The sequence below is a fragment of the Cherax quadricarinatus genome, chromosome 68 (genome assembly GCF_038502225.1).
Source record: "Cherax quadricarinatus isolate ZL_2023a chromosome 68, ASM3850222v1, whole genome shotgun sequence".
NCBI lineage: Eukaryota > Metazoa > Arthropoda > Malacostraca > Decapoda > Parastacidae > Cherax > Cherax quadricarinatus.
Window position 1 is genome coordinate 20,718,084 of NC_091359.1, and position 15,008 is coordinate 20,733,091.

Below are 15,008 nucleotides of genomic sequence, written 5' to 3' on the forward strand. Positions count from 1 at the left end.
TGAACTCTGCCTGGAGAAAATTGTGGCCAGATTGTGTCGATAAGAGGGATTTTGAAGAATTTGGGACTGACCCTAATGAGCCTGTCTGTTGTAAAATCAATTGTGGCACTGGGGAGTTCCATGGGGTTGGATGTGAGTTTGGAGGATGTGGAAGAATTGGTGGAAGACCACAATGAAGAGCTCACCACTGAGGAGCTGCAAGAGCTTCAGCAGGAAGAGCAACACATCGCAGCTCCGAATCTTGCTGCAGATTAGGAAGAGAGATGGAAGAAGGTGCCTTCTTCAGAGATTAAAGAGATTTTTACTATGTGGAGTAAGATGGAAAGCTTTATGGAGAAACGTCACCCTAACAAGGTTGTTGCAAGCCAGGTTGGCAACATGTACAGTGACAAAGTCTTGGGCCATTTTAGGGAAGTGTTAAAGAGACGCCAGAAACAGAGCTCTCTCCACAGTTATTTTGTGAGACAGGACTCCAGTGACTCTCAAGGTGGTCCTAGTGGCATTAAGAAACAGAGAAGAGAAGCAACTCCAGAAAAGCAAATGGTACCTGAGGTGTTGATGGAAGGGGATTCCCCTTCCAAACTATAAACAATCCACTCTCTCTCCTCCTCCAGTCTCCCATACACTAAGAAGAATCTCCAATAAAGGTAAGTGTTATGCTGTTAATGTTTCATTCATCATTTCCCATTGTATTATTTATGTACTACATGTATATTTCATGTTAAATTTTTTTTGGTTTTAATACTTCTGGGAGTCAGAAACGGATTAATTGTATTTACATTATTTCTTATGGGGAAAATTGATTTGTAAATCGTAAATTTCGTTTATAGTAACGGCTCCAGGAACGGATTAATTACTAAAAACGAGGGACCACTGTATATAGAAAGCCTATTGTTACGTTGAACATTTTGGGCAAATTAGGTCAGTTTTGTCCCCAAGATGCGACCTCACACCAGTCCACTAACACTCCGGTACCTATTTTATTTTGTAGATGAATGGTTCAGAGAACCGACATGTTGATAAATTAGACACATGTGCAACTCTTGGGTATCTTTATTGAGGAAACGTTTCGCCACACAGTGGCTTCATCAGTCCATACGTAGGAGAAACTTGAACAGAAGGAGAATGAGGTAATCAGTCCCTCAACCTTGAGTCGATGTGTTCAGTCCATCAATCTTGAATAGAATACGGCATATCAGCGGAGAAGCAGCTTGTAAACCATATGGCAGGAGAGGTGCAGCAGTCATAGGTCGTGTCATATTTGTTCAATGTGGAAGTAGGTCGTGCCCAAGAATTAGGCAAGCGAAGAATTCCTAAGTATTAAGATCCCAAGAAGTTGCAGTATCTGACAGATTTGTAGATGAATGGTTCAGAGAACCGACATGTTGATAAATTAGACACATGTGCAACTCTTGGGTATCTTTATTGAGGAAACGTTTCGCCACACAGTGGCTTCATCAGTCCATACGTAGGAGAAACTTGAAGAACAGGAGGAGAATGAGGTAATCAGTCCCTCAACCTTGAGTCGATGTGTTCAGTCCATCAATCTTGAATAGAATACGGCATATCAGCGGAGAAGCAGCTTATAAACCGTATGGCAGGAGAGGTGCAGCAGTTGTAGGTGGTGTCACATTTGCCCAATGTGGAAGTTCTCGACTTTGATTTGGCGTAGGAGAAGAAATACTTTGGGTTTCTTTCGATTTCATTTATGGCTTTTAGTTCTTCCCGCGATTCCTGACTCCTATAAGATTCCTTTAGCTTGAGTTCGATGCTTGCTATTTCTCTGACCAGTGTCTCCCTACGCATTTCAGATATATTGACCTCTTTTAGCCGCTCTGTTATTCTTTTCCATCGCCTGTAAAGGGAGCGCCTGTCTCTTTCTATTTTACATCTACTCCTCCTTTTTCTTAGAGGAATAAGCCTTGTGCATACATCGAGTGCCACCGAGTTAATCTGTTCTAGGCATAAGTTGGGGTCTGTGTTGCTTAGTATATCTTCCCAGCTTATATCGGTTAGGACTTGGTTTACTTGGTCCCACTTTATGTTTTTGTTATTGAAGTTGAATTTGATGAATGCTCCCTCGTGACTAGTCTCATTATGTCGATCTGGGGCTCCACGCATACATGTCTGAACCTCAATTATGTTGTGATCTGAGTATATTGTTTTTGATATGGTGACATTTGTTATCAGATCATCATTGTTAGTGAAGATGAGGTCTAGTGTATTCTCCAGTCTAGTAGGCTCTATTATTTGCTGGTTTAAATAGAATTTTGTGCAGAGATTTAAATGCTCGTGTGAGTGTGAGTTTTCATCAGAACTGCCTCCTGGTGTTATTACTGCAACAATATTATTTTCTATATTCCTCCATTTTAGGTCCTCAAAATGTCCAGTTCGGCTTGTTTGTCGTGGCTATTGTGTTATGTACATGTAACAAACGTAACCAAATCTGAGGGAAACCCAACCTATCATAATTAAATAAGTTTATTCAGGTATACACAAATACAGTTACATAAATGATCATACATAGCAGAATATGTGTTTTAAAAGAACCTAAAAAGTCAAGAGTGACTTATTTCCATGGGGGTCCTGTTAACCTTGACCTGCCAGAAGTAGATATGGGACTGGATCAACTTGACGTATAATTCATTTTTATGTTGGTTGGTAGTGTCAATACTAACCGTTAATTGGCCCTCACGTCATGTACGTCCCGATATGTATTATTTTTGCTGATATTCCCAATATATCAAATTGTATCGAGATATTAATATAATTTTTGTATTTTATAAAAGGAAAATAATGTGATTTCTCAAAAGTGCCGGATCTGTATATTAGTCCGAAACTGTTGAGTACCTGGCAGCCAGGAAGCAGCAGGCGCTCCCTCTCTGGATCACCACACTCACGTGCTGCCACAAGGTGCTAGTGCTCCTATATGTTGATTTTGAGACAGATATACAAAGACACAGAAATAGTCAAAAAATATAGCTTTAAGATAAGGTACGATAAAGCTCTTGGAGCAGGGAGAGTGAACTTAGTAGCGACAAGTGAAGAGGTTGGTTCAGGAACTGTGACTCGACCCCTGCAATCACAAAACGGCGAGTATTACAATATGAATGAATTAGTCTTCAATAGTTTCTAGATGCTGTGATAAAGTATACTATATGCATAACATTATTATTATAATCAAAAAGAAACGCTAAATCTATATATATAACAAGAAAATAAACCACACATTTTTTAACATTTTGAGCAGCTGCATCATTATTATCATTTATATGAAGCGCTAAACCCGTAGTCGTTTTAGAGAGACTGAGGCTCTCAGGTTCGATCCAAGGAAGGGGAGGACAAGTCCAATTCCTTGGATCAAAGTCGTCCCTCATCAAAATCAAGGAATATAATTACAGGTTAACAGGCGGAGAAAATTTGTTGATGATCGTCCATCCCAAGTTGACCTTTAAGTTTCTCTTCTTATATTCTTGTAAAATATTGAATATATATTGTATGTTATGTAGCCAATATAACAATGTGTAACTCAAAATATATAATGTGTAACATTTTATAGCTATTGTATAGTATATAGTAGTTATTTTACAATGGTAAATTTAATATTTACATATAACCAAGATATTTTGGGCGTTAAAAATCTGTATATTGGTGTACATAAATTGTTATATTACAATGGAGAGTGGAAGGAAGATGGTAAACCATAAAAAAACAAAAACAAAAAAGTCAATGGTTGTCAATTTAAATGTGTGTACTCTTATAAATAATAAATAAAACGTGATACAATTGTATCAGAAGTGACTGCCAGAGTACATGGCAGGCCACCACACACATAATATAATGGAGAGAGGAGGGATAATAGGGCGGGTGAGGGGTTGTGAAGAATGTTGAGGCAGCTGCTGGCGTCCAGGTAGAAGATAATTCACTTGTGGGTCACCATTATAGAGGTGGTGAGCCAATATTCCATACTGGCAACCCAGCCTCCTCCTACTCCGCCATTCCTCACATTTTCAACCTTCATTTCCAACGATGTTTGCGTTTAAACTTTTTGAACTTTATTATAACCAACAACCCGTTGCCAGAAGATTTTTACAGTAATGAAATCAGAAAAATATCGGGAACAATTTTATGAAACAGTTACTCAACATACACAAATACACACTGAATGTGCCATATCTAGGAGTTTTAAGGGGATAAATGCAGTTTTAATAAATCTGCATCAAACAGAAGCCTTTGGAGAATAATAGTTATTATGAACATATAATGACAATATGGTTGTAGGACAGTTGTTGGGAAATAATGTAAATAATAATATGGATTGATGTAGATGTGGCAGATACGTTGCTGCCAGGCAAGCGACGCCGAGTTGTTTACTTCGCGCACATGCACCAGCGTCTTCAGGAGAGAACCCTTATTTTGTGCTCTAAAATCCCTGACGTGAGGCTCTCGGCAGCCCCTGAATCCCCCCACACGCACACCGCAAACCCCCGCCTCCCTCACCATGGGTGATAAAGTGAAAAACCAGAATGGGGAAGTGAAAGAAGAGCGCCGTAAGGACGATGATGTAGGAGCTGAGGGGGACGACACTACGGACGATGAAGGAGGAGTAGATACACCGCCTCCCCAAGACCGTGACGACCACGACGACCATCACCCTGATGGCGAGGGCAACTATGAGGTGGGTGTGCCCATCAAGCACAGGTAGCACTCACCACTGACACCACAGTCCCCATTACCACCACTGCCTTCACAGTGACCACTTGACACCACTGCCTTCAAAGTGACCACTGGCACTGCCTTCACAGTGACTACTGGCACTGCCTTCACAGTGACCACTGGCACTGCCTTCACAGTGACTACTAGCACTGCCTTCACAGTGACCACTGGCACTGCCTTCACAGTGACTACTGGCACTGCCTTCACAGTGACCACTGGCACTGCCTTCACAGTGACCACTGGCACTGCCTTCACAGTGACTACTGGCACTGCCTTCACAGTGACCACTGGCACTGCCTTCACAGTGACTACTGGCACTGCCTTCACATTGACCACTGGCACTGCCTTCACAGTGACTACTGGCACTGCCTTCACAGTGACCACTGGCACTGCCTTCAGTGACCACTGGCACTACCTTCACAGTGACTACTGGCACTACCTTCACAGTGATCACTTGACACCACTGCCTTCACAGTGACCACTTGACACTACCTTCACAGTGACCACTGGGACTGCCTTCACAGTGACCACTTGACACAACTACCTTCACAGTGACCACTGGCACTGCCTTCACAGTGACCACTTGACACAACTACCTTCACAGTGACCACTTGACACCACTGCCTTCACAGTGACCACTTGACACAACTGCCTTCACAGTGACCACGACACAACTACCTTCACAGTGACCACTTGACACCACTACCTTCACAGTGACCACTTGACACCACTACCTTCACAGTGACCACTTGACACCACTACCTTCACAGTGACCACTGGGACTGCCTTCACAGTGACCACTTGACACAACTACCTTCACAGTGACCACTGGCACTGCCTTCACAGTGACCACTTGACACAACTACCTTCACAGTGACCACTTGACACCACTGCCTTCACAGTGACCACTTGACACAACTGCCTTCACAGTGACCACGACACAACTACCTTCACAGTGACCACTTGACACCACTACCTTCACAGTGACCACTTGACACCACTACCTTCACAGTGACCACTGACTGCCTTCACAGTGACCACTTGACACCACTACCTTCACAGTGACCACTGACTGCCTTCACAGTGACCACTTGACACCACTACCTTCACAGTGACCACTGACTGCCTTCACAGTGACCACTTGACACCACTGCCTTCACAGTGACCACTGGCATTGCCTTCACAGTGACCACTTGACACAACTACCTTCACAGTGACCACTTGACACAACTACCTTCACAGTGACCACTTGACACAACTACCTTCACAGTGACCACTTGACACAACTACCTTCACAGTGACCACTTGACACAACTACCTTCACAGTGACCACTGACTGCCTTCACAGTGACCACTTGACACCACTGCCTTCACAGTGACCACTGGCATTGCCTTCACAGTGACCACTTGACACCACTGCCTTCACAGTGACCACTGACACTGCCTTCACATTGACCACTTGACACCACTGCCTTCACAGTGACCACTGGTACTAGTGCCTTTAAACAGTGAGCACTGGCACCAGTGCCTTTACACAGCATTGGCACTAGAGCCTCTACACAGTGAGCACTGGTACTAGTGTCTCTAAACAGTGAGCACTGGCACCAGTGCCTTCACAGTGACCACTGGCACCACTGCCTTCACAGTGACTACTGACACCACTGCCTTCACAGTGACTACTGACACCACTGCCTTCACAGTGACTACTGACACCACTGCCTTCACAGTGACTACTGACACCACTGCCTTCACAGTGACTACTGACACCACTGCCTTCACAGTGACTACTGACACCACTGCCTTCACAGTGACTACTGTTACTAGTGCCTTTAAACAGTGACCACTGGTACTAGTGCCTTTTAAACAGTGACCACTGGTACTAGTGCCTTTACATGGTAAGGACAGACACTAATGCCTTTACACAGTGACCACTGGTACTAGTGCCTTTAAACAGTGACCATTGGTACTAGTGCCTTTACACAGTGACCACTGGTACTAGTACCTTAATGCACTGAACATTGGTACTAGAGCCTTGACACAGTGAGTATTGGCAGCAGTGCCTTTATGCAGTGAGCACTGGTACGAGTACCTTTACACTGAGCATTGGCACCGGTGCCTTTACACAGTGAGCACTGGTATTAGTGCCTTTACACTGAGCATTGGCACCGGTGCCTTTACACAGTGAGCACTGGTATTAGTGCCTTTACACTGAGCATTGGCACAAGTGCCTTTACACAGCACTAGTACTAGTGCCTTTATACTGAGCATTGGTACAAGTGCCTTTACACAATGAGCATTGGTACCAGTGCCTTTACAGTGACCACTGGCACCAGTGCCTTTACACAGTGAGCACTGGCAGTAGTGTCTTCACACATTGAGATCAGGCACCAGTACCTTCACACAATGAGATCAGGCACTAGTACCTTCACACAGTGAGATTGGGCACCAATACCTTCACACAGTGAGATCAGGCACCAGTACCTTCACACAGTGAGATCGGGCACCAGTACCTTCACACAGTGAGATCGGGCACCAGTACCTTCCCACAGTGAGATCGGGCACCAGTACCTTCACACAGTGAGATCAGGCACCAGTACCTTCACACAGTGAGATTAGGCAGCAGTACCTTTACACATGGAGATCAGGCACCAGTACCTTTACACAGGGAGATCAGGCACCAGTACCTTCACACTGAGATCAGGCACCAGTACCTTCACACTGAGATCAGGCACCAGTGCCTTCACAGTGAGATCAGGCACCAGTACCTTCACACAGTGAGATCAGGCACCAGTGCCTTCACACTGAGATCAGGCACCAGTACCTTCACACAGTGAGATCAGGCACCAGTGCCTTCACACTGAGATCAGGCACCAGTACCTTCACACTGAGATCAGGCACCAGTGCCTTCACAGTGAGATCAGGCACCAGTACCTTCACACAGTGAGATCAGGCACCAGTGCCTTCACACTGAGATCAGGCACCAGTACCTTCACACAGTGAGATCAGGCACCAGTGCCTTCACACAAATCAGTCACCAATGCCTTCACACAAATCAGTCACCAATGCCTTCACACAGTGAAATCAGGCACAAATACCTTCACAGTGAAATCAGGCACCAGTGCCATCACACAGTGAGATCAGGCACCAGTACCATCACACAGTGAGATCAGGCACCAGTACCATCACAGTGAGATCAGGCACCAGTACCTTCATACAGTGAGATCAGGCACCAGTACCTTCATACAGTGAGATCAGGCACCAGTACCTTCACACAGTGAGATCAGGCACCAGTACCTTCACAGTGAGATCAAGCACCAGTACCTTCACACAGTGAGATCAGGCACCAGTACCTTCACACAGTGAGATCAGACAGCAGTACCTTCACACAGTGAGATCAGACAGCAGTACCTTCACACAGAGAGATCAGGCACCAGTACCTTTACACAGGGAGATCAGGCACCAGTACCTTAACACAGGGAGATCAGGCACCAGTACCTTCACACTGAGATCAGGCACCAGTACCTTCACACTGAGATCAGACACCAATACCTTCATACAGTGAGATCAGGCACCAGTACCTTCACACAGTGAGATCATTCACCAGTACCTTCACACAGTGAGATCAGGCACCAGTACCTTCACTCAGTGAGATCAGGCACTAGTACCTTCATGCAGTGAGATCAGGCACCAGTACCTTCACGCAGTGAGATCAGGCACCAGTACCTTCATGCAGTGAGATCAGGCACCAGTTCCTTCATGCAGTGAGATCAGGCACCAGTACCTTCATGCAGTGAGATCAGGTACCAGTACCTTCACACAGTGAGGTCAGGCACCAGTACCTTCACACAGTGAGATCAGGCACCAGTACCTTCATACAGTGAGACCAGACACCAGTACCTTCACACAGTGAGATCAGGCACCAGTACCTTCACACAGTGAGATCAGGTACCAGTACCTTCACACAGTGAGATCAAGCACCAGTACCTTCACACAGTGAGATCAGGCACCAGTAACTTCACACAGATCAGGCACTAGTACCTTCACAGTGAGATCAGGCACCAGTACCTTCACAGTGAGATCAGGCACCAGTACCTTCACACAGTGAGATCAGGCACCAGTACCTTCACACAGTGAGATCAGGTACCAGTACCTTCACACAGTGAAATCAGGCACCAGTACCATCACAGTGAGATCAGGCACCAGTACTTTCACACAGTGAGATCAGGCACCAGTACTTTCACACAGTGAGATCAGGCACCAGTACCTTCACACAGTGAGATCAGGCACCAGTACCTTCACACAGTGAGATCAGGTACCAGTACCTTCACGCAGTGAAATCAGGCACCAGTACCATCACAGTGAGATCAGGCAACAGTACCTTCACACAGTGAGATCAGGCACCAGTACCTTCACACATTGAGATCAGGCAACAGTACCCTCACAAAGAGATCAGGAATCAGTGCATAAAAGAAAAAATAATTTTAGAGGAGCAGTATAGCATGTACGTGATGTCATAGGGTGAGTCCAGCATTTTGGCAGCCATGTGGGGACCAGTAATGTATTGTTTAACTCACCTATGGCCTAATAAAACTGTATGTTTAAAGCATAATACTCTACATTAATTCTACTACTAGTACATATAGTAATAATAAACATACATAAATTTTATTCAGAAACATTGGTATAGTTTTTATTTGTAAAGTGTGTTCACATTCTAAAATAATGTTTTAGTATATGTCCCTCTCTCTATCCGCCTTTACATTTCATGCAGTTGACACTCGATATAAACTCGTCTGCCACAGATACTTATTTAGCTGAAGCATTAAGCTTGGGGGTCATACAGCACTTTTTGGAATGGGAGACAATTATTGTGGGTTTGATACAAGAAAAGAGTATTGATCCAATTACTTATATCAAGAGCTCCTAAAAAGCATTGAGGAGCCTCCATTGAGGGGACACATAAGAAGTTGCATAGAAGAAAAGAATAAGTATCAAGTTCAAATAATGGAGAAGAATGCATGGTGGGGAGATTGGAACTGTAAAGTTCAGGGTATAATTTGTTGTGAGGCTCTGAACCTAACTTACAGATAAGGGGGGGAGCAATGTCTATATATTCCCACAAACAAATGAATCATTGAGGAATTGATTCATTCCTATGCCTAGATTATGGCAGTGGTGGCAGTGCTTTTTCTTTGTTTTGCAAAGCCTCATGTACTTATAGTCTAGCCATAGTCTAGCAGTTGCAGCATGTTTTCTACTGATATTGTTTCAATATGATGGGCAATAGATTTGTTAGTTCTTATCTGTTATGTTCTACTTTCTTCAAAGTTGATTACTAGTTCTTTTCTAACAATGGCTTTAAGCCTGTTTTAGAAACCAAAATTATGTTTGACCTTTTTACTGCTAATTTAGCAACTAGGCATTTGCTAATTAAATCACTTTGCCCATAATTTGTGTGTATCTGCATCTTTCTCCGTATATGTTACATTTAGATCCGAGGCTATTTACACCAGGTAATGAGAAGAGGAAGTGAGAAAAAATTAAACTGTCCATAAATTTATATATGTAGGCTTTTTTCCAGGTGTTATATTATTTTCTTATTATTAATGTTATATTTATGGGAAACACTACTCCTTATGGGTCATACAGCACCTGGGGAAGTGGGAGGCAATCAGTTTCAAATCAAATCAAATCAAATCAAAGTTTATTCTCTATAAGGATTACAATGTGGAGTTTACAGATTTTGGTTATTGTGTGGTTTGCATGCAATAAAAAACTAATTACAGAGGGGGCCACTAGAACATGCCAAAAGCTCCTCTGTATACTGAGCATTTTGGGCAAACTTAAAGATTAACTTAAGAATAGTAAGGCAATAATACATAGTTCATATGGTCATTAGATGAGTTAGTGAGTACTGGAGAAATTAATATTATATCAGGTGATGCTACATGGTTTTGATAAGTCTAGTAGAGACTTTACACTATTGAATTAGTTAATAAAGATTGCAGTATTACAATGTAACAATTTAAAACAAATTACAGTGTGATGTATTACAGTTTAGTACTATTTTAAACAATGAAATTTGGTATTGCAATGGAACAATTTACATTATGATGTACTGTATTACAATCTACTACTATTTAAAACAGCAAAAAGAACAGACATTCTAATTTCAAAGTAGTAAGTGGCTGAGCATTCATCAGCACAATATGAGTAGCTTTTGAGAAACTAGTAGTGGTTAGGTACGGTTTGTCTGGTTAATTTTGGGTGATGAGGTAATTTCTTATTTGGGCCTTAAACTGATTTGCAGACAGGGATCCTTTAGTTTGTTCTGGCAATGAATTCTAGATCTTCGGGCCTTTTACATGCATAGCATTTTTGTATAGGGAGAGATGAACACGGGGAATATTGAAGAGTGATCTGTATCCCGTATTATGGTTGTGTGTTCCGTTATATATGTCAAGGAGAAGTTTGAGAGGAGGGTTTACATTAGAGTATAGTGTTCTGTGTATGTAGTAGGCACAATAATAAGTATGGATGTTTTGTATATTTAGTAAGTTAAGACTTTTGAAAAGTGGTGGAATGTGTTGTCTGTTGCAGGAGTTAGTAATCAATCGCACTGCAGCTTTTTGCTGGGTTATTAAAGGCTTAAGGTGATGTGCTGTGGTTGAGCCCCATGCACAAATACCATAGGTGAGGTAAGGGTAAATGAGAGAATGGTACAAAGCTAGAAGAGCTGATTGGGGTACATAGTACTGTATCTTTGAAAGGATGCCTACTGTTTTGGAGACTTTCTCGGAAATTTTCTGTATGTGTGAGTGAAATTTGAGACTGCAGTCATGGTGGAGACCTAGAAATTTGCCCTCTGCCTGCCTCGAGATAGGTGAACCATTTATCAATATGTTTAGCTATACATTTGAAGTTCTGTTTTCAAAAAGCATGAAGTAGGTTTTGTCAGTGTTGAGCTCACCAGTGTAGTTACATCTATACAGTGGACCCCCACATAACGCTATTAATCCGTTCCTGAGAGCTCAATGTTATGTGAAATTATCGTTATGCGAATTAATTTTCCCCATAAGAAATAATGGAAATCAAATTAATCCGTGCAAGACACCCAAAAGTATGAACAAATTTTTTTTTAACAAATGAAATATTAATTTTAATACACACAAACTTAAGAAAACATGCACAGTTACATGACACTTACCTTTATTGAAGATGTGGTGATGATTGATGGGATGGGAGGAGGGGAGACTGGATGGTTTTAGTGTTTAGAAGGGGAATCCCCTTCCATTAGGACTTGAGGTGTCAAGTCCTTTTCCGGGGTTGCTTCCCTTCTTCTTTTAATGCCACTAGGACCAGCTTCAGAGTCACTGGACTTCTGTCGCACAACATATCTGTCCATAGTGACCTGTACCTCTCGTTCCTTTATGACTTTCCTAAAGTGTTTCACAACAGTGTCAGTGTAATAGTCACCAGCATGGCTTGCAATAGCTGTCTGAGGGTGATTTTCATCCTTGAAAGTTTGCACTTCAAGCCACTTTGCACAGATTTCCTTAATCTTTGAAGTAGGCAACTTCTTCAATTTCTCTCTCCCCTCTTCTGAAGCAATTTCCTCAGGTGTGGCCTCTTGCTGTTGAAGTTGATCTAGCAGCTCATCAGTGGTTAGTTCTTCATTGTCCTCCTCCACCAACTCTTCCACATCCTCCCCACTAACCTCCAACCCCAAGGACTTCCCCAATGCCACAATTGATTCCTCAACTGGCATAGGATTCTCAGGGTTAGCCTCAAATCCTTAAGAATCCCTTTGGTCTACACATTCTGGCCACAGTTTCTTCCAAGCAGAGTTCAAGGTCCTCTTAGTCACTCCCTTCCAAGCCTTACCTATAAGGTTTACACAATTGAGGATATTAAAGTGCTCTCTCCAAAATTCTCTTTAAGAGTCAATTGAGTTTCTGAGGTCACTACAAAGCACTTTTCAAACAGAGCTTTTGTGTACAGTTTTTTGAAGTTTGCAACAACCTGCTGGTCCATGGGCTGCAGGAGAGGAGTGGTATTAGGAGGCAAAAACCTCACCTTAATGAAGCTCATGTCCCCACAAAGTCACTCTGCCAAGTCTGTAGGATGACCAGGGGCATTGTCTAACACCAGGAGGCACTTAAGGTCTAATTTCTTTTCAGTTAGGTAATTTTTCACATTGGGGCAAATGCTTGGTGTAACCAGTCATAGAAAAAGTCCCTAGTGACCCATGCCTTATTGTTTGCCCTCCACAGCACACACAAATTAGCCTTGAGGATATTCTTTTGCCTGAACGCTCTGGGAGTTTCAGAGTGATACACTAATAAAGGCTTCACTTTGCAATCACCACTAGCATTAGCACACATCAGAAGAGTAAGCCTGTCTTTCATAGGCTTATGTCCTGGGAGTGCCTTTTCCTCCTGAGTAATGTAGGTCCTGCATGGCATTTTCTTCCAAAACAGGCCTGTTTCGTCACAATTAAACACTTGTTCAGGTTTCAATCCTTCACTGTCTATGTACTCCTTAAATTCATGCACATATTTTTCAGCTGCTTTTTGGTCCGAACTGGCAGCCTCACCATGCCTTATCACACTATGTATGCCACTACACCTAAATCTCTCAAACCAACCTTTGCTGGCCTTAAATTCACTCGCATCACCACTAGTTGCAGGCATTTTTCTAATTAAATCGTCATGCAACTTCCTAGCCTTTTCACTTATGATCGCTTGAGAGATGCTATCGCCTGCTATCTGTTTAACGTTTATCCACACCAATAACAGTCTCTCAACATCTTCTATCACTTGCGATCTGTTTCGAAAGCACAGTTAAATCTTTGGCAAGAACAGCTTCCTTGATTGCCGTTCTCTTGGACACAATAGAAGCGATGGTTGATTGGGGTTTACTATACAACCTGGCCAGCTCGGAGACACGCACTCCACTTTCATACTTAGCAGTGATCTCTTTCTTCATCTCCATAGTAATTCTCACCCTTATTCCTGTAGGGTTGGCACTAGAAGCTTTCTTGGGGCCCATGGTCACTTATTTTTCAGGTGAAATCACTTTATAAAGGCTGTAATAATACGAAATGTTCCGATTGTATGCTTGAATGTTACCGCGGAGGCTGGCTTGTAAACAATGCCACTGGCAGAACAAGTGAGGCTGGCTCAGGCCGCATGGACGTGTCTCGGACGAATCGCATTGAGCGAATTTTTTAGCACTATGCGAGGCAAAAATTTATCGATGAAATGTATCGCTATGCGGATTTAACACTATGCGATGCCAACGTTATGCAGGGGTCCACTGTACTACTGTACTACATAAGGATTTATTACCTTTGTATATACAGTGCACACTTATCTGTGTGTACATAATAGTATTCTGGCTTTACAGCTCTATCATACCCATTGGCTATTTAACCCTTTCAGGGTTGGTGCCATACTAGTACGGCTTGCACGCCAGGGTTGGTGCCGTACTAGTACACACAAATTCTAATGCCTTTAAATCTAGCGAGAGAAAGCTGGTAGACCTACATATGAAAGAATGGGTCTTTGTGGTCATTGTGCACAGTATAAAAAAAATCCTGCAGCACACAGTGCATAATGAGAAAAAAAAACTCCGACCATGTTTTTAGTTAAATTAAAACAGCGATTTTGCAGTGTATTTTCGTACGGAATTTATGGTTGTATTCTAGTTTTCCTGGTCTCATTTTATAGAATGGAAGACATATTACAGAAATTGAGATAACTTTTGATTGATTTCACAGTACGTTGATATTGAGCTCAAATTAGCAGAAATGTTCGATTTTTGCCAAAGTTCAAAAGTAAACAAATCATGCCATGCGTCCAGTACACGTCAACTGGCGAGTCTAGTATTCTTTCACAAGTGCGCTGATATTATTTATACCATTTCTACACAAATGCAGTAGTCTGCATAACAGTAAATCTTCTATTTTTTTGTGAGAAAAATTCAAAGTGGAAAGCAAAAGAATGTAACAGAGGCCTGGGGACGTGACTAATGAACAGAAGAAATGTTATTTTAGTGCTAGGAATGTCTGTCTTGTTTATTCTGGAACCTATTTGGAAATTGGCATCTTTTGAAATTTGTGTGAAATTGGCAAAATTGCCAATTTCTGACCACTTTATTGGATAGTTGAAATAGATAAATGGGTGGTTTCTTGTACTCATTCGATAACAAAAGTGGAGTTCTAGCGAAATAGTTATTATTTTTTGTCAACTGGTACATTGGAATTGGCCGAAAATAGGGCTCAAAGTGGG

General features: G+C 42.5%; 1 protein-coding gene across 1 annotated transcript in view; it reads left to right on the forward strand.

The window, feature by feature from the left end:
* Nucleotides 1-4,015: 4,015 nt before the first annotated feature.
* LOC128697705 (uncharacterized) overlaps nucleotides 4,016-15,008 on the forward strand; it is a gene marked incomplete in the record, with an annotated part of 237,631 nt that continues 226,638 nt past the window's right edge. Inside the window, 1 exon segment of the mRNA XM_070099757.1 lies at nucleotides 4,016-4,678. Coding sequence (XP_069955858.1) covers nucleotides 4,502-4,678 — 177 coding nt within the window.